Below are 23858 nucleotides of genomic sequence, written 5' to 3' on the forward strand. Positions count from 1 at the left end.
ACAAGATACAAGTTAATTAATTATTATACATTTAGTATAATAAAATATATTAATATCTTGTAATTTAACTAACAATGAAAGAGTTAAACTTGTGTCAAAATATTCCCTGATTTTTTTTAAATACAATGGGCAAGGGGCTATACCTATAGATATTGACAGTGATAGCTATAGGTATATATACGAGAAAATTAGTTCGTACATCAATCGCTTGGAGCGCTGACTTCCATACTACGCCTAATTCTTGGGAGCGATAACTCTATACCCTAATATAATCCTACTCTATGGTACGCACGTGATTGTCAACCTTGTTGCTTGTTGGTTATTTCATTATTATTGTCTGACTTGCTATCTGAATTCTGAAGCCCTCTCCGAGCTATGTTTTCGAGATATTTAATTTGTTTGTCAAATTAATCTTTATTATAAAGGATACCTCTTATAGTCTGAGGGATACCTACGTATAAAGTTAATACAAAAGGTTGTTGGCTATGATCTCACTCAAAATGAGAACTCATTCAACATTTTATTTTTTGGTGTCAACTGCCATGTCTAAAGTCCTATACGATCTTCCCTATGTATTTTAAACATATTCATACTAAACCTGATATGCATACTTTTTACCCTGCATTATGTACCTATAACATCTAAACACAGAAAATGGCGATTGTTCATTGACCTGATCATTTACTGATAAAGTCTGTTAACAATTTCGTTGTCCATTAAATAGACTTGGTGATATCCGTTAGAGCCAGTCACTTTTCTACAAATGGGACATCTTCTAGAAAGTTTTAAACATTTTCTGAAGCACTTCAAGCAAAAAACGTGGCCACATTTAGTAGATTTTTTTTTTGCACCAAATGCCCCTAAGCAAATTGGGCAGCGACGTTCATTGGCTGGAAAAGAAATAAATACTTATTATTTTGAGTCAGTAAAAATTTCAAAATCATCTTGATCAACCCATCGATGGCCCACTACTGAGGATGGATCTCTTCTCATAGTGAGATGGTGGGTAGGCCAACCAGTAGATATTGGTTGGAAAAAAGAAAACTTTTAGCTGGTAGAAATTTGGCACTATTTGATTAGGGAACAAAATGACCATGAGGATTTCCTTTCCATGGAAAAAATGGCTGTACTAATACAGGAAGCTAGGTAAATTGTTTGGCCAAATTGGACAAAGTTGGCAAGAAAACATTCATAATCCAACTTAGCCCAATAGCTCTAAGACATCATAACATGAGTGAAATGTAATCCTATTATTAGTTTTTTTATTTAAACTTTTTACCTGCGCCATAGTATCATCGTCTGAATCGTCAGATCAATGTAATCAATTACTCTTCGACTCATAGTTACTATTATTGGCTTCTTTCTTCTTCTTCTTCTTCTCTCAGGGCTGGTTTCCGCACTTAAATATTTGCTTCTTTATTGTAAGAAGTAATTTTTTTTTTTTTTTTAATAAAAGAATATTAGCCATGTTAAATGACTAATATTCCCCTTTCCTCTCCAACTAAGCGTCAGGCTTGTACTAGGAGTAGGTACGACAATAGTGCAACGGGCGGGGTTTGAACCGTCGACCTTTCGGTTTTCAGTCCACTCCTTTACCGGCTGAGCTATTGAGGCTCTAACTTTTAATTATAAGTTGTATATATGACACACAGTAATTGTACACAGTGCTGCCTCAAACAGAATTCTGAAATGATCGGTGCGCTTTCTGTAGGATTGCTGACACGTGAACTTGAAGATTCTGCTTGGGCAATTTATAAAGAATCGGAATACACTGTTACCAATTGTGTAAGTGATTTTAACGATTCCGATTCATCATTTTTAGATCATTTACTTTTTCTATGCACTTCCTAAATTTGAACTTTGAAGACGAAGTTTTGAACAAGTTTCAGTTTCTTTTTTTACCATGTTTTTAGTGACAGATATCAGATAGGTACCTACCTAGTTACCAATGGAAGGGTGACCGAAGCACAGATTAGGTATTAGTTATGACTTATAGCGGAGTGGATTTTGGTAGTGCGTAGTGATTACATACTCTTTGTACATACTCTTTGGTATCTCTGTGGACTGTGGTGGACTGTTTTTTTATGGTGTTTTATTATTATTGTAATTTAAATTGTAATTTAACAAAATTCCTCCAGATGTTATCAATAAAACGATTGCCTGCACTATCGCCGTCACGAGATCAGTCCAAATTATATTTGCAGTTGAAAAATGGATTAATCGGGCGGCAAATAAGTAAACACTCGAATTTATTAAGTTTGTGCAAATCTGTGTCTGCATTACATAATCTAACGCGTAAATCGCGACATCCTGTAAGTATGAGTTATTACATAGAACAGGCTTTGCATAGAACAATTCATGGGTTAATTTATTATTACGATTTATTCCAAAAGATCGAAATAGATTTCAAAAATTGCGCAACATTTAAGTTGAAGAGTAACTTGTACAATTTGGCTCTAGCCATTAAAATTTTAAATGATAAGTCTTCGTCTCCTAGGAACTCTTGTATTAGAAGCATCAGTTCTTCATTTAGTTGAAAACACCATTTCAAAATTTAGTAGTAAGTCTGCGACGCTTTCGATCACTAGGGACTCTTGTTCGAAAAGCACTGGTCGCTTCTCGCCATAGTATCCTTAACAACATCATCCGGAGACCCCTTGCCACCGTCCATGTGCCAGCTGTACTAGAACATATTGGTTTGGCTTGTAGCGATGGTAAAAGACCTGATGGTATGATGCTTGTTCTTTGGAAGATGGGCAGGTCGCTAGTTTGGGATGCAACATGTGCAGACACTTTAGCTGCATCCCACGTTCAGGTGACCTACTCTCTATGGCGGGTGCAGTTTTCCTCACAATGTTTTCCTTCATTGTTGAAGCAAGAGATATCTAATTGCTTAATCTGGACATAGCTCTGAAATGTTAGAGATGCGTGCCCGGGATCAAATCCACAACCTCCTGCGAAGGACATGGATGTCTTAATTAATAGGCCGTTACAGCTCCTTCATTATATTATATTGCAGCGAGTACAGCATTTCAATGCAGAATACAAAGCAGCATGTGCCCTGCTGCAGCGATCCAATCTACCAGGGTTTTGTTTGTTTCATAATAACACTAATATCAGAAATCTACACACAAGTTCTACTAGTTACAATCAGAATGATAAGGATAAGGTGTGTTTTTTTGAATATTTAATTCTCTATCTTTAATCACTTAGGACCTAACAAGATAGATCACTTTGCAGTCAATAGAGAAAGCTATGGCTGAAGATGAATTAGAAAATTAAATAAAATCGGTGAAGTGTGAGTTGGATTCACACACAAAGGAATCCGAACAAGGACATCATACAAGATATAACACTATGTAACTTTTTAATTTTTTTAAATATGCAGGGTAGCCATTTTGAAATTTTTATTATTTGTTGCCATAGCGGCAATAAAAATACACACTCCGTTGTGGAACTCTAAAAACTGCCATAAGTTTCAAAATAAGGAATGCCAATGTTATAGGCAACTTTTTATTATGCATACATTGCTTTTGTTTCATCCACTCTTGTTTCTATAAACTTATCTTCAATTTACAGGATAGCAATAAGAAAAAAGATAATGATGAGCCGAATTTACCCTCCCTGTTAATTAAAGCAGCTTTTTGGATGTTGATGACATTCACCTTGATAACACTAAGTTCATATCTTGTGCCAGGGGACAACACTCAAAGTGAGGTAAGACAGAGGAGCTAAATTAAATTGAACTGTTCAAGAATTCTTGAGCATTGACTGCTGAAAAGTTAGTCAAGTCAATCAATGTAACTGAGTCATATCTTGTGCCAGGGGACAATACTCAAAGAGGGGTAAGACAGGGGCAAATTAAAATAGAAACTGTTCAAGAATTTAAGAGCATTGGCTGCTGAAAAGTTAGTCAAGTCAATGTAAATGAGTCATATCTTGTGCCAGGGGACAACACTCAAAGTGAGGTAAGGCACTGGGGCAAATTAAAATAGTAACTGTTCAAGAATTTAAGAGCATTGGCGAAAAGTTAGTCAAGTCAATATAAATGAGTCAAAGTGATAAAACCCCGGCAAAAAATAAAGATTTAAATAAACTAAGTAATTTTTTTTGCAAAAAGCATTAATCATGGTATAAAATGCAGTCAGTTTTGATAAAAACTAAATAACCTATTGATAACTAATAGCAGAATAATTTACACTAAATATGATATTTTGTTTTACAGATGATCAGATATGTGTCATGGAATGAATTTGTTTATTCCATGCTTTCTAAAGGTGAAGTGGAAGAAATAATTGTGAGACCAGACTTGGAAATTGTAACTATCATCTTGTATGAAGGGGCTGTTATTAAAGGAAAGAGAGTAAGTTAATTAAATTAAAAGCTGATTTTTCAATCACTAAATAGACTTAAACCGATAAATAAGACCTTTTGACTGATTGGCCATATGCAAAAATTGTCAAATTGTCTTTCCTCAGTTAAACCCATAACCATGCAATGACCCATAACCATGCAATGCGCCTAAAAAAATTTGGAGACCTGAAGATGGTGGCGGGGAGTGGGTGGATGAGGAAGACGGAGGACCGTGTTTAGTGGCGCGCTCTTGGCCTGTGCCCAGCAGCGGACGCCCACAGGCAGATGGAATGAATTTTTTTTTTTTTTAACTTATAACTTATGTTTGCTTTAGACAAACCACCGCGTGTATCATATGAATGTGGGCAACATCCAACGTTTTGAAGAGAAACTTCGGGAGACTGAGCTGAGTTTAGGAGTCAAAGAAGGTAAGTTATGAAAACAGGCAAGTTGTGACGTCAAATCAAAGATACCTAGTTGTTTCACAGCCCAGCTTGCCAGTGTGAGGGAAGCCTCGACTTTTGTTAAAACTTTCACACTTGTTAAAAATGTTGTGAATTGTCCTATGGTGACAACAAAAGTATGGTTTACCGTACTAAACCATACTTTTAACATGACAGTTGACACATAGAGCAAATATGTCAAGTCCTCTCTCAAAATATATCCATTATACATTTGTATGGAGTGCACTACGAACAAACTCCTCTTAAGGTACTTCATTTTAAAAACAATTCAATTTGGTGTATGTTTTAGGGGTCCGCGTCATATATGACAGAAACGGTAGTGTGGCGGGGAAAATCTTCACAACGCTTCTCATAGCTGCCATCATACTGTCCTTCCTGTACTCCACCAAGTCGATGAAGATTAACATCAATCTGAGTGGATTTGTAAGCATACCTTATAAAATCAAACTACTACTGTATCTTATGCTACATTTATGACTCTCTGGTTTGGAACACAGATTATAAAAGTTCAGCAGTTGTTGTTTTCAAATCATAACTTCAATCTTTCACCAAATCATAAATCAATCACCACACCATTGGCCCAGTGGGCAAATAAAAGCCCAGCCATTGCTTCCACGCAACTCTGTTACTAAGAAATTCATCTATCTATAACAGCCTCGACGAAGAAATAAAGCAAACAAAGTAATGGTGCCAACATGACGGCAGGGGACAAATTATATTGAATGGTCTGTAGTATTGTCACGCGTAGGTATACACGGTCAGTCGTTTTACCCAGGTTGACGCGTCTTCAGTAAAAACTATAATTTCAGAGTCAATTAAGAAGAGCAAAGTTCACTCTAGTGGACTCTATGAGTGGACAAGGCAGAGGAGTTAAGTTTCAAGATGTTGCCGGACTCAAAGAGGCAAAGATTGAGGTTATGGAGTTCGTAGACTATCTCAAGAGACCCGAACATTACAAAAGCTTGGGTGCAAAGGTATGTAAAGTAATGTATGTAAGTACACAAATATCTCGTAGCTTTAGTTTTAAGTAACGTAATTAATTATCACCACTATATTGTACAAGTTTAACAATTTCGACCATCAAAAGAAGTACAATTGTACCTACTTTGAATAAATGATTTTGACTTTGACTTTGACTTTCGTAGCATCCAGGGAAGGCAGGGGAAAAGGTGACACACCTTGGAATTTTATAGCGCTTTGTAATAAATAGCGTTGTCTTGTAATCGCCATCATACGTCTGTCAATTGCGACAAGATTTTAATTAGGGCTCTATATAGTTATTACATTTAGCGTCACTAAGAGCGGTGAAAGCCTAGTGATAAAAACTCGGATTCCTATTCGGAGCGTCGGGGGTTCGATCTCGAGCACGCACCTGTAACATTTTAAAGGTTCGTATTTGCTTTAACGGTGGAAAAAACATCATGAGGACACTTTTGCATGCCTGAGAGTACACCATAGTAGTCTCAATGGTGTGTCAAGTCTGACAATCCACAATTGGGCAGCATCTTGGAGTATGGCCAAACCATTCTGAGAGGGAGATCCGTGCTCAGTAGTGATTCGGCGATGGGTTGATGATAATGATGATGATGATGAAAAAAACTTCTGACCTTATAAGTAACTCGTTCATATTGTATTTACAGGTTCCTAAAGGAGCATTGCTATTGGGCCCGCCGGGGTGCGGAAAGACTATGCTAGCTAAAGCCGTAGCAACAGAGTCCAATGTGCCATTTCTTTCCATGAATGGATCGGAGTTCATCGAGATGATCGGAGGCCTTGGAGCTGCTAGAGTCAGGTATCATCTTAGGTTGAAATCTATAGAGCGCACTTTAACTTTGCTTAGTCTTAAGGTTCAATTAAAATGAGACAGATTTATGCCAGCGGTATAGCGCTGTCTCGTTTCAACAGTGACTTAAATCTGAGCAAAGCAAATTATCGATTTAACTAAAAAAGTGCGTCAAATTATCTCAAATGTCTATGATGTCACTTCTGAGAATTTCATACAAGTTCCCTTACTAAGCGAGTGTTTTTGATAAAAGTCACTGATTTGACTAATAGTCATCATCCCTATTATAACGTCATATCCTTTTCTAGATTCACTTTTTAAAATACCAATGTGTGAACCTTGCCTCTCTGAAGATTTATAATGTTTGGTGTCAATAGGGACCTCTTCAAAGAAGCAGCAGCTCGCGCACCATGCATAATCTACATAGACGAGATGGATGCAGTAGGCAGGGCCAGGGCCTCAGGGACATCCTCTTGGGGACCGGGGGGCGGGGAGGGAGAACAGACCCTCAACCAGCTGCTGGTGGAAATGGATGGTATGAAGAGCCGCGAGGGCGTCGTGGTGTTGGCCTCCACTAACAGAGCTGATGTTTTGGACAAGGTTTGTTGAAAAGCATTACAGCCAGTAATAATTAATTTAGCTAATAAAATTATTATTTATATTTTGGATTATTTTGTGCGTAGGTTTTCAAAAATTTCTCAGGTACTCTTTGATTTTCCGGAATATAACACTGACATTCACAGTCAAGATAGGGGCTTTCTTAGAGGACCATTGAAACAACATGAACATGTCATATTCAATCTGGGTCCTTCGAAACGCGTTAGACCGCCCTAGTGGGCACTTTTGGCCCAGGCATCATGTGAACCGCCTACCACGGTTAATATTTATTCTGCCAATACCAAAATTTTAAATTTGGATGGATTTCTATTCAGTATTGAAGCGACGTTTAATGCATCTAGTATTTGGATCGTTATCGAAGCTACAATGTACTCCTATAACTTAACTTTCTGTTGCGCAGGCGTTGCTTCGCCCCGGTCGTTTCGACAGGCACATTTTGATCGATCTACCCACTTTGCAAGAGCGGGAAGAAATCTTTGAAAGGCATCTCAAAAACATCGTCCTGGAAACATTGCCATCGTACTATGTGAAACGGTAGGTCCTTATTTCGTGGTCTAGGTCTGGCCGGAATTAAGAAGTTGACCTTCTATCGGCGAATCGTCAAGTTCTTTGGATACATTAAACAGTGGTACCATCGAAATCAACGTGGAGGGCACACGTTCTCCTGTTCGTTCCCCAACTAGATGGTGGAACTAGGTGGATAAACATCCGTACCGCAACGAACACGCCTGTCTCTGTGTGTGCACGACCCCGACGACGACGACGACGTGTGTGTGTGTGTGTGTGTGTGTGTGTGTGTGTGTGTGTGTGTGTGTGTGTGTGTGTGTGTGTGTGTGTGTGTGTGTGTGTGTGTGTGTGTGTGTGTGTGTGTGTGTGTGTGTGTGTGTGTGTGTGTGTGTGTGTGTGTGTGTGTGTGTGTGTGTGTGTGTGTGTGTGTGTGTGTGTGTGTGTGTGTGTGTGTGTGTGTGTGTGTGTGTGTGTGTGTGTGTGTGTGTGTGTGTGTGTGTGTGTGTGTGTGTGTGTGTGTGTGTGTGTGTGTGTGTGTGTGTGTGTGTGTGTGTGTGTGTGTGTGTGTGTGTGTGTGTGTGTGTGTGTGTGTGTGTGTGTGTGTGTGTGTGTGTGTGTGTGTGTGTGTGTGTGTGTGTGTGTGTGTGTGTGTGTGTGTGTGTGTGTGTGTGTGTGTGTGTGTGTGTGTGTGTGTGTGTGTGTGTGTGTGTGTGTGTGTGTGTGTGTGTGTGTGTGTGTGTGTGTGTGTGTGTGTGTGTGTGTGTGTGTGTGTGTGTGTGTGTGTGTGTGTGTGTGTGTGTGTGTGTGTGTGTGTGTGTGTGTGTGTGTGTGTGTGTGTGTGTGTGTGTGTGTGTGTGTGTGTGTGTGTGTGTGTGTGTGTGTGTGTGTGTGTGTGTGTGTGTGTGTGTGTGTGTGTGTGTGTGTGTGTGTGTGTGTGTGTGTGTGTGTGTGTGTGTGTGTGTGTGTGTGTGTGTGTGTGTGTGTGTGTGTGTGTGTGTGTGTGTGTGTGTGTGTGTGTGTGTGTGTGTGTGTGTGTGTGTGTGTGTGTGTGTGTGTGTGTGTGTGTGTGTGTGTGTGTGTGTGTGTGTGTGTGTGTGTGTGTGTGTGTCTGTGTGTGTGTGTGTGTGTGTGTGTGTGTGTGTGTGTGTGTGTGTGTGTGTGTGTGTGTGTGTGTGTGGGGTGTGTTCGCCAGCTGGGCCAACTGCTTTATGTTGAAAAAAAGAGAAAGCTTGTTTGAAAGAAACAGAAAGTGTTTATTTGGTACACACTTCTACATATACATAGTGCAGATTTCGGAAAACTCTGTTAGTGTGATTCAGATTAGCGTATTCTACACTGACTTCCAATGAATGTACCCGTGCTGCCATCTGGTGCGAGCGTCGTGAATAGTAAAGCTTGGGTTCGTGTATCCAGTAATTGTTGATTGATTTCTTGCGAATTTGGCGACCGGCGCGCACCACCAACAGAAGTGACTGGAGGGAGATGTACAGGCCGCGATGGGTTGATGATGTTGTATTGTGTTGTAGGCTCGCGTACCTAACGCCGGGGTTCAGCGGCGCGGACATCGCGAACGTGTGCAATGAGGCGGCCCTGCACGCCGCGCGCCACAAGCAGAACATCGTCAAAGCGACCGACCTTGAGTACGCCGTCGAGAGGGTTGTTGGTGAGCGCTTGTTTTTACCCCACTACGGCAAAGCCAAAAGGAAGGGTTATGATTTTAGCTGTCTATGTATGTATGTCGGTTTGTATTTATGAGTGTTCCACCGTAGCGCCAGAACTATTGAGCCGATTTTGATGAATGAGGTGTCAATCGATTTGGTATATTAGATTCGTTGTGTATGTGTGTGTGTATGTTCGTTACTCCTTCACGCAAAAACTACTAGACGGATTTAGCTGAAATTTGGAATGGAGATAGATAATATCCTGGATTAGCACATAGGTTACTTTTTATCTCGGAAAATCGAAGAGTTCGAAAAACTAAATCCACGCGGACAAAGTAGCGGGCATCAGCTAGTAGTACCTATTTTTTTTTAATTACTTGACTTTGACTTTTAATACTAAAATAATTTCAGGTGGCACGGAAAAACGCAGCCACGCAATGTCACCAGGCGAGAAGAAGATAGTAGCATATCATGAATCTGGGCACGCGCTGGTCGGATGGCTTCTAGAGCACACAGACGCCCTCCTCAAGGTCACCATAGTTCCTCGGACGAATAAGGCGCTCGGATTCGCTCAATACACCACTTCTGATCAGAAGCTGTATTCGAAAGAGGAGGTAGGTTCGAAATGATTAATTAACAACTTCTATAACTCTCTTTTTAAAAAAATAGCGAGCAAACGAGCAGTCTGGTCATCCGATGGTAAGTAATTATCGCCGCCCACGAACATTTGCAGCACTAGAGGAACCGACAATGCGTTACCGGCTTTTAAGAGCTCTGTATTAGCCCTCTATTATTGAAATGAAAACCTATTCAGGTGCGCTGGGCGATTTTGGGATGGTTAAAAACTTCAAGGTCGCGTCACTACATGGACAAGGTTATTACTTAGAATTGGCCACACCTTGTGGCCAATTGCAAATAATAATAATAATAGTTTGTTTACCTACACAATGTGTTTTTTTAACTGGAACAGTTCATAAAAAAGAATGTTGATTCTTGTACGATGGCATGAAACCTTCGTGCGTGAGTCCGACTCGCACTTGGCCCATTTTTTATATTTGTTTTGGTTACAGCTATTCGACCGCATGTGTATGGCTCTGGGAGGCCGAGCGGCGGAGGCTATCACCTTCAACTCTATAACCAGCGGCGCTCAGAACGATCTGGAGAAGGTCACCAAGATTGCTTATGCACAGGTAAAATATATAATCACCTCGAAAGGAAATCCTAACCCGAAAGTGATCATCCGATAGACGTCCACGGCTGGACATAAGTCTCTTGTGGGAACTGCAACTCACTTGATGTCGTCCGTCTACCCAGTGGGGGTCCTCCAACACTGCTCTTTCTGGTAGAAGTTCGCCTTTCCAGGGGACTTTGGGACCCCAACTTCTATCGTGTTTTCGAACTATCTGCGCGCCGCTTCGCCCCACGCTGAGCGATGTGATTAATCTGGTTCTCCTCTCCTTACTTTATTTTAGTGTGGATTAGGCTTGCGCTTGACAATCATGCCTGAGAAACAGAGGTTAGGTTGCAGTGCGCTTGCCTAGAAGATGCTCATTCTCTCTTTTGAAAGTATTCAAGACAAGAGTGAATGTGTCTTGCCTGCCAATGACGTTGAAGCCTCTACGTTTTATTAGAAGTTCCCTAACTGTCGTGAACTTAAGGCCGATTCACACCAAGCACGTACACGTGACACTGCGTCGTGACGCGCGTAAACCCCTAACACACCGGGTTTCGCATCCGTACACGCTTTACGCAAGCGGTGTGCCATGTTCCATACATTACAACGCAATGGTACGCGCTACGTCTACGCTTACGCAGCCTGTGTGAACGAGCTATTAACCACTAGACTATCGCAGCTGACTTTTTATTCTTTGTTTAAAGGTGCGAGTATTCGGCATGTCCCCAAAAGTAGGCTTGCTATCGTTCCCGGGCATCAAAGACCGCGAGAAATCTCCGTTCAGCAAAGCGCTCAAGAACCTCATAGATATGGAAGCAAGGAGGCTGATCGCTGACGCTTATTTCCGCACCGAGGACATTCTGAGGAAGAATCAGGACAAACTTAAAGCTGTAAGTGGTTTTTCTACTATATGAACTGATGCCCGCGACTTCGTCAGCGTGGATTTACGTTTTTAAGAATCCAATGGGAATTCTTGGATTTTCCGGGATAAAAAGTAGCCTATGTCACTCTCCAAGTCTTAAACTATCATGCAAAAAGTCACGTCATCAAAACGGGGCGACGGCCCGTTGATGTGATTAAAGGATGAATCATCAAACCAATGACCAACAAGTAAAAAAAAACACACTTTCGCATTTATAATATGCAGCATGCATGGATCATTCTGGAGCAGTAACTGGTATTTTGCATATCATTGCTGAAATTTTAAGGTATTGCTGGGTAATGCAGTAAATTGCTTCATGTGGTCGTTGAAAAGAACCAAGCCGTTCGAACTAGTGTTAAAAAGTGCATAAAAGTAGTGATTGTGCAATAGTGTTTGTGCTACTTTATTTTTATCTAGGTCGCAATAACATAGTGGACCGTAAGAATATTAGAATAAACTAAGGACAGTTATTGGACTGAAATTAGATTTAGAAATTATTCATAAGTAGAAGTTTAAGCTAGAATAAAATTACTTACTAGCCCATAGGCTAGATCGTAGTAGGAATAAAGCTACCATTATATAATGGAGCTTTATGGTAAGGAAAAAAAAGTGGTCGTGACGGCATAGTTTTTGGCTAAATTGCCTGGAGTTGAGGAATTTCAATTGCCCATGCAAACGTATCTTTAGTCGGATAAAATGATTACATTAAAATCTATTTATCTATTATGTATAAAAATATTATTTATTTTACTGTAAACTATTTATGTATAGAAATGTTTTATTTATTTTACTGTCAAAAACTATTTGTGTATAAAAATATTATTTCTTTTACAGCTCGCAGAAGAGTTGATCAAGAAAGAAACGCTCAATTTCAAAGACGTAGAAGGCATTCTAGGCCCGCCACCGTTCCCTAGGAAGAAATTCATTGACCCGGTGGAATTCGAGAGTAACTTGAGGAGTATGGAAAACGCCGCGAACCCTGAAGACAGCGATAGTGGCGCCATCGGCGCGCCGTCCGCCAAACCAGAGACCCAACCGGGGCTCTGAGACTCGATGCTTTTTAGTATTATCACAGTTCACGACAGTTAGGGAACTTATAAGAAACCTTGAGGCTTCGACGTCAAATGTTATAATGCATTTTGAGATATCACTCCTCATTTTAACTCTGTGTTAACTGTCATATAAAAAGTACAATTTAAGTCCTTTTTTCTCTCTCTCGTCTGGCTTTACATTGATTAGCCAATGTCAAGTTTGTAGTTATTTGCAAGTTATGGAAACTATATGCATAAGTATGGACTTCGTCTGTGCCGGCGCCCGCCGACATACACGCGGCGCCCCTTTAGATCGCTTCCCAGTCAGTTCCACCACCAATAAACACCAGCAGAACACAAAAACTGGCCACTTCTCACAAAAAAACACTCCAACAAAGCACCGCACGCGCGCCAGCAAACACCAACAGACGAAGAAATTTAAGTCCTTAATTTTAAGGTGAACCGTACTTTTTACATGACAAATGACACAGAGCTAAAATGGCAAGTAAGATCTAAAATGTACGCACTATACGTAGATTTGACGCTAGGTAAGCTTTAAAACGACAATTTTTCTTCGATCTACGTCACCCATAGCCTCATATTTGGCCGATTGTCAGTTCAGGATCAAACCGAGAGTTCCCTCACTCTAGTTCACTCTGGTATTATGTGACGCTAAATGTACTAGTCTAGCTAGAATATAATTCATCAGTTGATATACGTGTTTTTATTTTATCCCTTCTTTATTTCACCACCAACCCACTGCTGGCCCACTATTGAACACGGGAGGCCTCTTAGAATGAGAAGGGTTTAGGCGACAGTCCACCATGCTGGTGCAAGTGAAAATCAAGCCAATAGACACAGCATTAAATTTTGATTGCGACGGTGATAGCACCTGATTGCGACAGTGTGACGATCGCAATCACCTCCGACTGGATGACATTCTCTCACTTTTCCAAAACCTACACTCAATTATTTATTTAGGCATACATTTTTGGAACACAATCACCATTGGTATTTGCTCAGTGTCAATAATTGTCATTCACAAGTATGATTTTAGTCCATAATCTACCAAAAATGGTGAGTGCGTTCTCAAAATTTATGCCGGTGTAGGTTTTTTAGAGCGGCTGAACCGGTTTTGACGAAATTTTCAGATAGAGCTTGAAGTGAGCGAAAATTGACTGAGATGGCAACGCACACCAGCTCTACCCCGCACCGGGTAAGCCCGGGGACTGTGAAGTTGTGCGGGGCGTCCCCTGCTCCGATTGCCATCTCGACCTGTCACGTACTATATAATAGGTACAATGAAATATGGTACAGGTTCCTATATACTTATTACAAACACTTTCTCTTGGACATAATGATGCTCTTTTATAAATAAAACACTGTTTTGGGGAAATAATTTTATTCACAATCAAGAGGATAAGACACGGAGTAAACACCGATTGTCGAAAATTTCATATAAGTGGGTATATCATATCAAGAAGGTACACATTATTATACGGTAAAATACTATCCACACACTCGTGTATAATAAATACTGATAAGTGATTACAGTATAATATCTAAAACAGGCTAGATAGGTACATTGAATTTATTATAGTATGTGGTACATATTCTAAAATCAATAACAGTCTTCGAATGTAACAAACATAGGACTGCCTTCAAAATGAATTAATCGGCGATGTGTCTTATCAATACAAATTCCCAATTTCCACTTAACCGGAGCAGTGTTCGACCAATCAAATTTTTAATAGATGACGTGATAGAAACATTCGCGAATTTGATTGGTCGACTGAACCATCTACGCTCAGCTCCGCTTGATTGGAAACCGGGCCATACTTTGTCGTACGCGTAATATTTTGCATTGTTTTGACAAAATATACGGTTGTGTCGGTGGCGTTTACGATGGACTTCAAATTGTAGGCGGCCTTATTTCGGTCCAATTTTATAGATATTTGCTAAATATTATTGAAAAATGCTTTTCTTCAAAATGGTATAGGAGTACGAGTAAGGGAGAAAAAGAAACGCGAACTGCCAGGGACGTGATCCAAGAATATCGTATGCAGCGATCGTATGATGCATTTTACAGGTGTATTTACACATTCGCGAAAGAGATCCCGCCGAGCCACTTAGTCGGCACCCTCGGCTTCTGTCTTGTAACCTCGCAATGGCGACATAATCACCGATTATATCGATGACGTTTGGCGTGCGCGATGGCGAATGTGTAAATGCAGGCTTAGACTTCGTTCACACAAATGAAATTATATTTGACTGTACGGCTCCTATACATCCTGAGCCTAGGTGATCGCATATCACGACCTCAGCGTTGACATAATGACAGTGTATTAAAGACAATCACAGAGCACGCGCAACAGCCTACTTAGGTTCAGTATCTGAGTAGCTCCAGCAGTATTAGATGCGCGATAAAATGCGAGCGAAGTCATGGTAACGCCAATATATATTGAAAATTGAGTTGCTTTATACACTAGCAATGAAACTTGCTGAAGGCTAGGAGTTCTTCCAATTGACGATAGTACGCGTGGCTTATATGTTAGTTAGCTTAGCCTCAACTGCTGGATACCAGAGCTGACGTTTGAAAGGTGGTTGCTTTTGCAGGTCGTCTCTTACGCGATCACCCTTAGCCCTAATTCACACGAGCGTTAAAAAAGCGTTCCGCTGAAAATACAAAGTGCGCGTTAAAAAAGCGTTGACGTGTGAACAGATACTTGGGAATGCACTTGTTCTATTTGAACGCTTTTTTAACGGACGTTAAAAAAGCTCTCGTGCGAATGAGGCTTTAGGCCGCGTTTTCAACTGTAAGATTCACTCACATAAGTAGATTATGTAATTAACTTTTACGACATGTAAACACTCTTATAAGTAGTTTATCATATTTTCTTACAACTTACGTAAGTTGAAAATTTCACTTAAGTGAGTAAAACTTAAAAGTGTTATCGCGGTCCTAGGTAAACCGAAGGTTATTGTGGCTAATTCTATTGTACATTAGATTAAATCTGATGCCTAAATCTAGTGCTGTCCTTTTCCGCAGATAATATTATGGAAGAGATAGCAGTACATTTAGACTTGTCAAGTTTTGTTTAGAGATTGTGTACAACAGAATCAGTCACATAGGTACTTAATTTTTTTTGAAGGAGTTTAGTTGCAATGGCTGAAGCTTGAACCAAAACATGCAAAAAGAAACAAATAAAACGAAAAAGTAAAAAAAAAGACATTTATTTTTAAAATAAACGTAAGTACGACATTTTTTATGAATTTTGCGCTCTCTAAATAGTTGTTCTTTACAATTGGTGAATAGATGAATCATTGGGTCATGAGCATTTTAATTTATGTCATAACTGATAATAATAATTAATTAGACTTTGAGAGTCAGAAAGGTCAAAGTGGTTTTTTTTACTGCCTTCGATAACTTATACTAAGCACATTGATCAGAGGCGTAACAACAATTTTTCAGGGCTGTCAAAAAGTTAAAGGCCCCCGTTTCTAAAGGGCCCGAATGCTATAAAGTTATGATCTTATTTTAACATTAATTAGTTTTAGTTTAATTGTATATTTTTAATAAAAAAAATGTATCCTTAAAAGTCAGAATCATAATTATATGTGAGGCTATAATTTTTTTCAGGTGCCTCGCTTTGCGTTGTTACGCCACTATCGTTGATGATCTTGGTCTGAATTCTTAATAACATTAAAATCGCAACTGTGTAATGTATATTGTGACGTCAATTTTGACACCTCTTCAGTCAGAAAAGTATATTAGGTTACATAAAAAAATCATACATTAGTTAGTTTATAAAGCCTTAGCAATCGTAAAAAGTACATATTATAACCAAAGACATACTAAGCAATTAATTAAAGCCGCCTCATCAAATAAATCATTAGGTGTGCTGCAAACAAGAAACAAAGGTGTAGGGCCTAGTAAATTTAATAATATGTACCTATAAACGATATATTGTATCAAAATAATATTTTTCATTTCATTCTATTTTGTCAACCCATAGCATTATTTTTGCGAAGGATTCATTCCATTTCATTCATTCAAATGGTATACTGTGTGATAATAATCAAGTTTAACGTCCCAATTTACTTCACCTACAAAAATATTACGATTTAAATGCCAAAGAACGACATGCGAAAATACCCGTGTGCTAATTTGTATAATACTGCACGACAATTTCTTACGTTTTATAAGAGATACGCATTATTAGTAGTATAATAATCTATGCTACCAGCGCGGACATTGTACATGAGAAAATAAAACTTAAAAATAACTTAAAATAACAATAATAAAAAATAACTATTATAATAACTATTATGCCTCTTGAATATTTTGTGCACCTTGCGTTAAACGTTTTTGTGCCTTTTTAATAAAATGTACACAAAATGTAATTACGATTAGATTAGATTTCTAAAGTTAAGGCGAATTGTCATAGTTACTATTTTAGACTAATTTTTATTCTAAACCGAAAAAAGTTCTATGTATTTGGCGCTCATGATGGGGCCCTAATTGTTGCGCGGCGCATTGCTAAAGGGGTCCAATGGATTTGAACGATATAAAACCGTGCATTAAATATTATTCGGTACAAAATATCTCTGAATAGCTACCGCGAAAAATCATTTTATTCCTAAGTAACAAAAAACAAGTTAATAATGCGACATTGTGACAGAAAATGATTAAGTAATACTTAGTCAATAAAATAATAATGCTCAATCAAATACATGTAATCCAGAATAATTCATTTTAGAGGTTATATCCCTCAATTTAGTTCAGTTGAGAAATTGTACTTAACAGAATTAGCCACTAGTAAAACAAAAACAAAAAACTTAGTGAAAAGTCAGTAGTAGAAAAGAAGTATCAAGCTTTCTGAGATGTACAACGATTATGAATTTGTACGATGAAAATGAAACTAAATTTTCAGTAACAATTATTCCCATTTTCCTAAAGATATACTTAACATTGTATCCAAAATACATCTTAAAACTTTTTAGAAACGGGGACAGAAGTTTAGGTGTCTTCAAAATATTAACAGTAGTCTTAGATTAAGGATTGGTCTCCGCTTCGCTCGGACAGCGCATCCAGACCGATCCTTAACCTAAGGCTCAAAACTCACTGAAATGGCAGCGGCAGCATCCAAAGTCGTAGTCGTCCGCCCGCGGACGCCTGTTCAACTCTGCTCGGTTCAGTTCAGTTTACTATCTACACTCTAGAAGAAATCTCGTGGGTACCTGGCAAATGGGTTTTATTTCTCGTAATGAAGAAAATTAGTCATTTAGGTGTTCGAGCCTTTAGGCTTGACCCACTGTGAGATAACCCTTTAGAACATCAGCGCCATCTAGTAGTTCGTAACGACACAACCCGAGCATTGATTCGTATCGGCTCGATGATTTGTGGAGGGGAGTCAGCGCACAGGCAGGTGGTGTCGGCCATTTTAATTTCAGTACGCTTTTGAATCTCAGCGTCGTCAGTAAGAAATTAATTCCGCAGAATTTTTTCAAAAACATTGAATTAAAATTAAATATTATTCTAATGTAAGCATCTACATTAATAACTAACAAATCGTTAATAATAGTCTTACATCGGTGTCCGTAGTTTGATGCGGAAATCACTCATGTAAGCTGGTGCTAAAATATGTTGCTCCGGCACATATTATAATTTTCGTAGTTACGCTACGAACTATTTCATAATGTCATTATGAAATTCTTGTCGTCTCGCAATGAACGACAAACTGTCGAAAAACCTTTCTTAGGTGATGGCAGAATAGCACCATGATAGTCTGGAAAGAATTCCAGTGTCAGTCATATCAACTGAGACGTTGGGTCGCATCGATTGAGACGTCCAGTTGCATCGATAAGACTCAATCCAACGACCCAGGCGCCCGGTCGTCTCAATTGAGACGCCCGGTCGTATCAATTGATACGTCGTCACATCAACTAACAAAAAGTGGTAATTAGCAAAACTCATCTCATATGACGGTTTCGCTACCTTCCCAGATCATGGCGTCTACAACTATGGGAGAACTAGGTCTCAGACCAGTCTCACTAGAACCAGAAGGTTCCTTCTCCAGAATAGTTCAAATTATTGAATATACCTACCCCGACGACAGGAGGTCGTGAGAGATCCAAGATCTATCTTACTCACGACTCTGTCTCACTACACAATTACTTGTTTGGGGATAAGATAGAGGCAAAATTAAGAGTCGCAATTCCGACGGCCGAGATGGCTACGGCATATTACCCAAATGACGCATCTCTATGGGAAAAGAAATATCGGTAATAAAAAGGAAATTGCTAGAATGGCCTCTGGGGAGGGCGTTATTATACTCCCCGCATAGCATTATGGAGAAGATTCATGATAAATCCTACGAGGACTTCATTAAGACAATCAAACCACTGAAACCGCGGCTGATGTCAAGGGATGAAGCCTCGTCTAGCGAAAGCACACCGAGAAAACGGGGTTCCACATCCCCTATCAGCTTGCGCGACAGCAAAACATCACACTATGAATCGTTAGATCCATACATGGCTCCCGTAACAGATTCATTCATGGTGAAAATGATGGATCGTCTTACAAAACAAACCCAAGCGATCAAGCGTTGCAAGCTGGGTTTTCAATCCTCGCTTCTAAGAGTGACCACGGCATTTCTGAACTAGACGAGCCCTTCGAATCAGCACCAGACAGTACTGAACCCAAGGATGAATTTAGAGGTCCCTCTCTGAATGTTCTGCCTCAGGAAAACACCTCATTATTAAGTACCCCAATGAATGCTGATTCCGACGAAGCTACATTAGTGGCGCAAATCGCTGAGGCCCAACGAAAACTGGACTCTATTAAGGCAACCGGCAATATTCCGCAGTGTGACTTTTCACCTTGCACCACTGAAGCTGAAACCAAACTAGCCAAAGCAGATCCAAACCTCGTCGATCAAGATCAGAAGTGTCAACGACTGAATGAAGACGGCTGGAAGAACATAAGATACGCCGATGTTCAAAAAACATTCCACGCCACTCCAGTATTTTTGGCACTTACTGTCAACAGTCATTTGGCAGCAATAACACCTAACTGGAATTCAACAGCACAACGAGAGAAAACAGATATGACCCTGGGTGCTAAAACATATGGGTCGCTGCCGCAAAGAACAGCTTTCAAAAAAAAGCTCACCAAAAAATGGATCCTAACACGTTCAATAGATCCAAATCCAAGATCATAATATGTTTGGCACATACAGCTCTTTTAGGAAAATATCTGACGGGCTACTGCAATACTCTCCTGGCAGAAGGGACGAAATAATTCAAGCCTGAAGAGAGTCCTGTAAGCCAGCGAACAAAGTGCTGAGCAATATTCTTCATGACATACCACCCTCTGATACTTTTCTGAAGGAAAATTATCCGAAGCGATAAAGGATCAGGGGGAGGGGGGGTACACACATAAGATCTTTTCGAAGAAAACTAGTCCCAATAATAAGACTGGGAAGAAGAACAGCCTCAAAAGGATCCAAAAACTTTAAAGAATATAAGCCACAAAAATAACAGCGCAATTTTCGTGACTTTCGCTCAAAACAAGATAGTGGCACGTCCGGCACTAACAAAGCCCGGACCCCTCAAACCACTACAAAAATACCCTAATTCGCAGGTATTCATACCTGGTCAGCTTGGCTTAAGCTTTGATCTATGGGAATCGTTAGGTGCATCAGAGACAATCTCAAAGGTATAAGAGGTTACTGTATACCCTTTAATAAAAAACCCCCCAATACAAGGTTTTCTAACTGTAATATCGAATCGTATGAACCCAAAACCTCAGAGGACATGTCTAACAAATGAAAAATCTACTATTAAATATCGGTGCAAATACTCTTAACACCTTTAAACCCGGTTATTTATCGCCAATTTTCCTAAGACAAAAACCTAACGGTCCTCATAGATTAATTTTTAACTTCATCATCATCATCATCGTCAGCCTGTGGACGTCCACTGTTGGACATAGGCCTTCCCTAAAGAGCGCCACCACACCCGGTCCTCAGCCTCGCTTTATATCGTCGGTCCATCGTGCTGGAGGGCGTCCCACACTACGTTTGCTTAAACGTAATTTAACGTTAATTTTTAACTTGCGTCGCCTAAACTCCTACGTCCAACCGCCAAAGTTTAGACTTATAAGCCTGTCGCAGGTATCGCAGACGATGCAGCAGGCGAATTATTTATTAAAAATTTGACATCTCGTATGCATACTGTCATATTCCCATCCAAGAGTCACACAAGAGCTATTTATCTGTTGCGTTTGATAGCAATGTCTACAACATGAATTGCTTACCTTTTTACCCGACTGCGGCAAAACCAAAAGGAACGGTAATTTTGGAATTATCGAGTGCCCATCAATTTTAAGTAAAACTACTTACTGGGTTGCATCAATATTACGTGGAAAGGGCATAACAGTTATAATTTATTTAGATGATTCCTTGCCCATGAATCAGAATTCAGATTTATTAGCTGAACAGGCATCCGATACAGTAGTTTAAAAAAAAAAAAAAAGTGGCACATTAACACAGACAAAATGGGTCTGAGACTAAAAACACGCATTTATTTGATTTTTAGTTGGGATACTAAAATCAATAAGCAAATCTTACCCACTTCAAAAATTTCCAATATTGAAGACTCAATCCTTAAGAGGGCTCTCTCCGTCACTCGTTTCCACTCGTTTCATACAATCGTAGTTCCAATTTCATTTGAATACTAAGCAACCAAAGTCCATGAAATTTTGCAGACATATTCTAGAAACTAATATCTATGTCTGTGGTTTTCCAGATTTCTGTTAAAATATTCGGTTTCAAAGTTACGCGGTACTGAAAATTTCATACAAATCTTTGAGCCCCTGTACTTTTAAAACTACATATTTTTAGAAAAATCTAAAACACCACAGACACAGATATTAGTTTCTAGAATATGTCTGCAAAATTTCATGGACTTTGGTTGCTTAATATTCAAATGAAATTGGAACTACGATTGTATGAAACGAGTGACGGAGAGAGCCCTGTTAATACTCTCTCCAAAGGCAAATGGTGTTGGGTGGACGCTAAGTGGTTATTAGGCAAATTAAACTTTGCGGCCAATGTAATCCCACTAGGCTTTCTGTATTACAGACGCATTCAGATTGCAGCAAAATTACTCTCGGTCATACGGAGATACAAAGGTTCCCGTTGCCGGATCAAATAAAAGAAAGAACTGGTGGCTCCAAAATATTACGGAAGCATCGAATATTCAAGTCGCCCCAGCATCAATCTTCATAGCCACCGACGCCTCAGACATCGGATGGGGTACTATAATAAACGGCAAGGAACAGTCCCGTCACTGGAGTGTCTATCAAAGCCACTGGCATTGCAATTAAAAGAAATTATGGACCTTATTCGAAGTGATTCGAATGAACTTAGAAAAGATCTCGGGGAGAACAATCTTCTTTTAAACAGACAGCAGAACAGCAGCCTCCTACATAAGGAAACGGTGGGACGAAATCACAAAAACTCCTTAAGATTGCCCCAAAAATCCTGATTTTAGCACAGCAACTCAAAATCACCATCATTCCGAAGTACCTGCCAGGCAGATAGAACGGAATAGCTGACTGCCTATCGCGATTCATCAAGAATGGCACCTCCATCTAACGATACAGAAGACAATTTTTCAAAAGATGGACACACCAGAAATCGACCTCTTTGCGAGCAAATCCTCTGCAGTAGTCCCGAGGTATGTGAGCGAAGACTACAAGGAGCTACAAGCAAATACCCGCGTTCAGCAGGCAATGGAATTACAAAGTGGCTTGGATCTTTCCACCGCCAGCGCTAATTCCACGTGTGCTACAATATCTGAATGGTTCCCAGGGACACTACCTCTCAGTGATACCGAAGTGGAAGTAAGTTTTTTGGAGGACCAAAGTGAAGAAGAGGGCACAGGCTTCCTACAGAATTCAAAATCTAAATGACCACCTTCTGGACTTACAAACAAACCTACAACCTTGGAACATTCAGAAATCAGAATTTGTTTTTGGAGGTATGGAAAGTACGGGCTGGTCCTATGAGATAACAAATTGGAGCGAATTGAAACGCACTATATTACAATCAGCCTGGAGACACTCCATGTTTAGAACCTACAGATCTCTTGGAGAGCATGGTTACAATGGACATTAGACAAACAACGTATCTCCAAAGACGCCAAGTCCCGGCGACTTAGCCAGATACTTAATTCATCTTTACGAAGTTAAAAAGTTAGCCCCAAGAATTGTACTGGTCCATAAGTCAGAAATCTCTACCTTCACAAAGCCTTGTAACACGTCTCCCCTAAGTGACCATCCATTAGTGAAGAAAACCATTAAAGCAATTTTATTAAAGAAAAATTCTCCTATACGATGTCCTTACATTTGGAATGGATCTTGTAAATTGGATTGGCAGAGGAAAATCGAGGAGTTTATTTAAAATTTCTCAACACGTGGCAACTTTGCTACTCCTCGCTGATGGTCGTCGCATTCATGATTTCACTTTGCTCCACATAGACGCGGACCGCGGTCAAATTACAAGAGAGCAAATCGTATTCTGGCCCTCTTTTGGGTCAAAAAACGGATAATGCGAATTACCCGCAATCGGATTGGTACCTGTCGAGGAGCGATAAGATTATTTTTGACCTCTGCTATTGGATACCAAAACTGATAAACAAATCAGAACAGCAGAGGAAAGCAGACCCAACTTTAACAAACATATTCATCACTACGCGGAACAGAGTCAAAGCCGCATCTAGATCTGTAATAGCAGGCTGGCTAAGGCTAATTCTGAAAGATGCTAAAGTCAAAGCCTCTCTCGGCAGTTTCAGGTCAGCTGTTGCTACAGACAACTGGGCCGACAAGAACCTTGATATTGATGAGGTACTACGCAAAGGTAATTGACGTAGAAACTCAATTTTCTTGAAACACTTATTTAAGGAAGTAGAAGTTAGAACAAGAAATATTATTGCAAATCAAACAATGTGTGATTAATAGTTTTTTTTTCACAATTTAGAATTATTATATCTGTGATTGTGTAAACGAGTACAAATTAAACTTATGACATTAACATTATGTTAGTGATTACGATGAAAGAATTATATTAATTACTAAGAAAATAATATCTTATTTTCTCATCCCTAAATGGAACATAATCTTTAAGTGGATCATACTCCATACATAGTCACAGTACGCTAAGTCAGCGCCGGCAGATATTAAACATCTCACAGTGGGTCAAGCCTAAAGGCTCGAACACCTAAATAGAAACGTTTTTCCCCCGAAGGGTAAAAAACGTATATTTAGGTTTCAGCCGAAA

At 39.6% G+C, this 23858-nt stretch overlaps 1 protein-coding gene across 1 annotated transcript; it reads left to right on the top strand.

Moving 5' to 3' along the window:
* Window positions 1-2027: 2027 nt before the first annotated feature.
* On the top strand, window positions 2028-13226 carry LOC123880346 (paraplegin). The gene is made up of 16 exons (XM_045928440.1): window positions 2028-2312; window positions 3020-3169; window positions 3580-3717; window positions 4226-4363; window positions 4688-4781; window positions 5107-5240; window positions 5627-5791; window positions 6458-6609; window positions 6978-7200; window positions 7619-7752; window positions 9252-9388; window positions 9798-10000; window positions 10457-10576; window positions 11265-11450; window positions 12317-12559; window positions 13182-13226. Exons 1-15 carry the CDS (start codon window positions 2085-2087, stop codon window positions 12527-12529), a joined length of 2415 nt encoding a protein of 804 aa, XP_045784396.1. The 5' UTR covers window positions 2028-2084; the 3' UTR covers window positions 12530-12559; window positions 13182-13226.
* The last annotated feature ends 10632 nt before the right edge of the window (window positions 13227-23858 follow it).

This window comes from Maniola jurtina, chromosome Z (genome assembly GCF_905333055.1).
Source record: "Maniola jurtina chromosome Z, ilManJurt1.1, whole genome shotgun sequence".
Classification (NCBI taxonomy): domain Eukaryota; kingdom Metazoa; phylum Arthropoda; class Insecta; order Lepidoptera; family Nymphalidae; genus Maniola; species Maniola jurtina.

Excerpts from the sequence above, each read along its gene's own strand:
- LOC123880346 (XM_045928440.1), top strand. The coding sequence starts at position 2,085 with ATGGTGTTTTATTATTATTGTAATTTAAATTGTAATTTAACAAAATTC. Across the intron at positions 5,241-5,626 it reads ACATCAATCTGAGTGGATTT|AGTCAATTAAGAAGAGCAAA; the intron begins GTAAGCATACCT and ends CTATAATTTCAG. Across the intron at positions 7,201-7,618 it reads GAGCTGATGTTTTGGACAAG|GCGTTGCTTCGCCCCGGTCG; the intron begins GTTTGTTGAAAA and ends TCTGTTGCGCAG.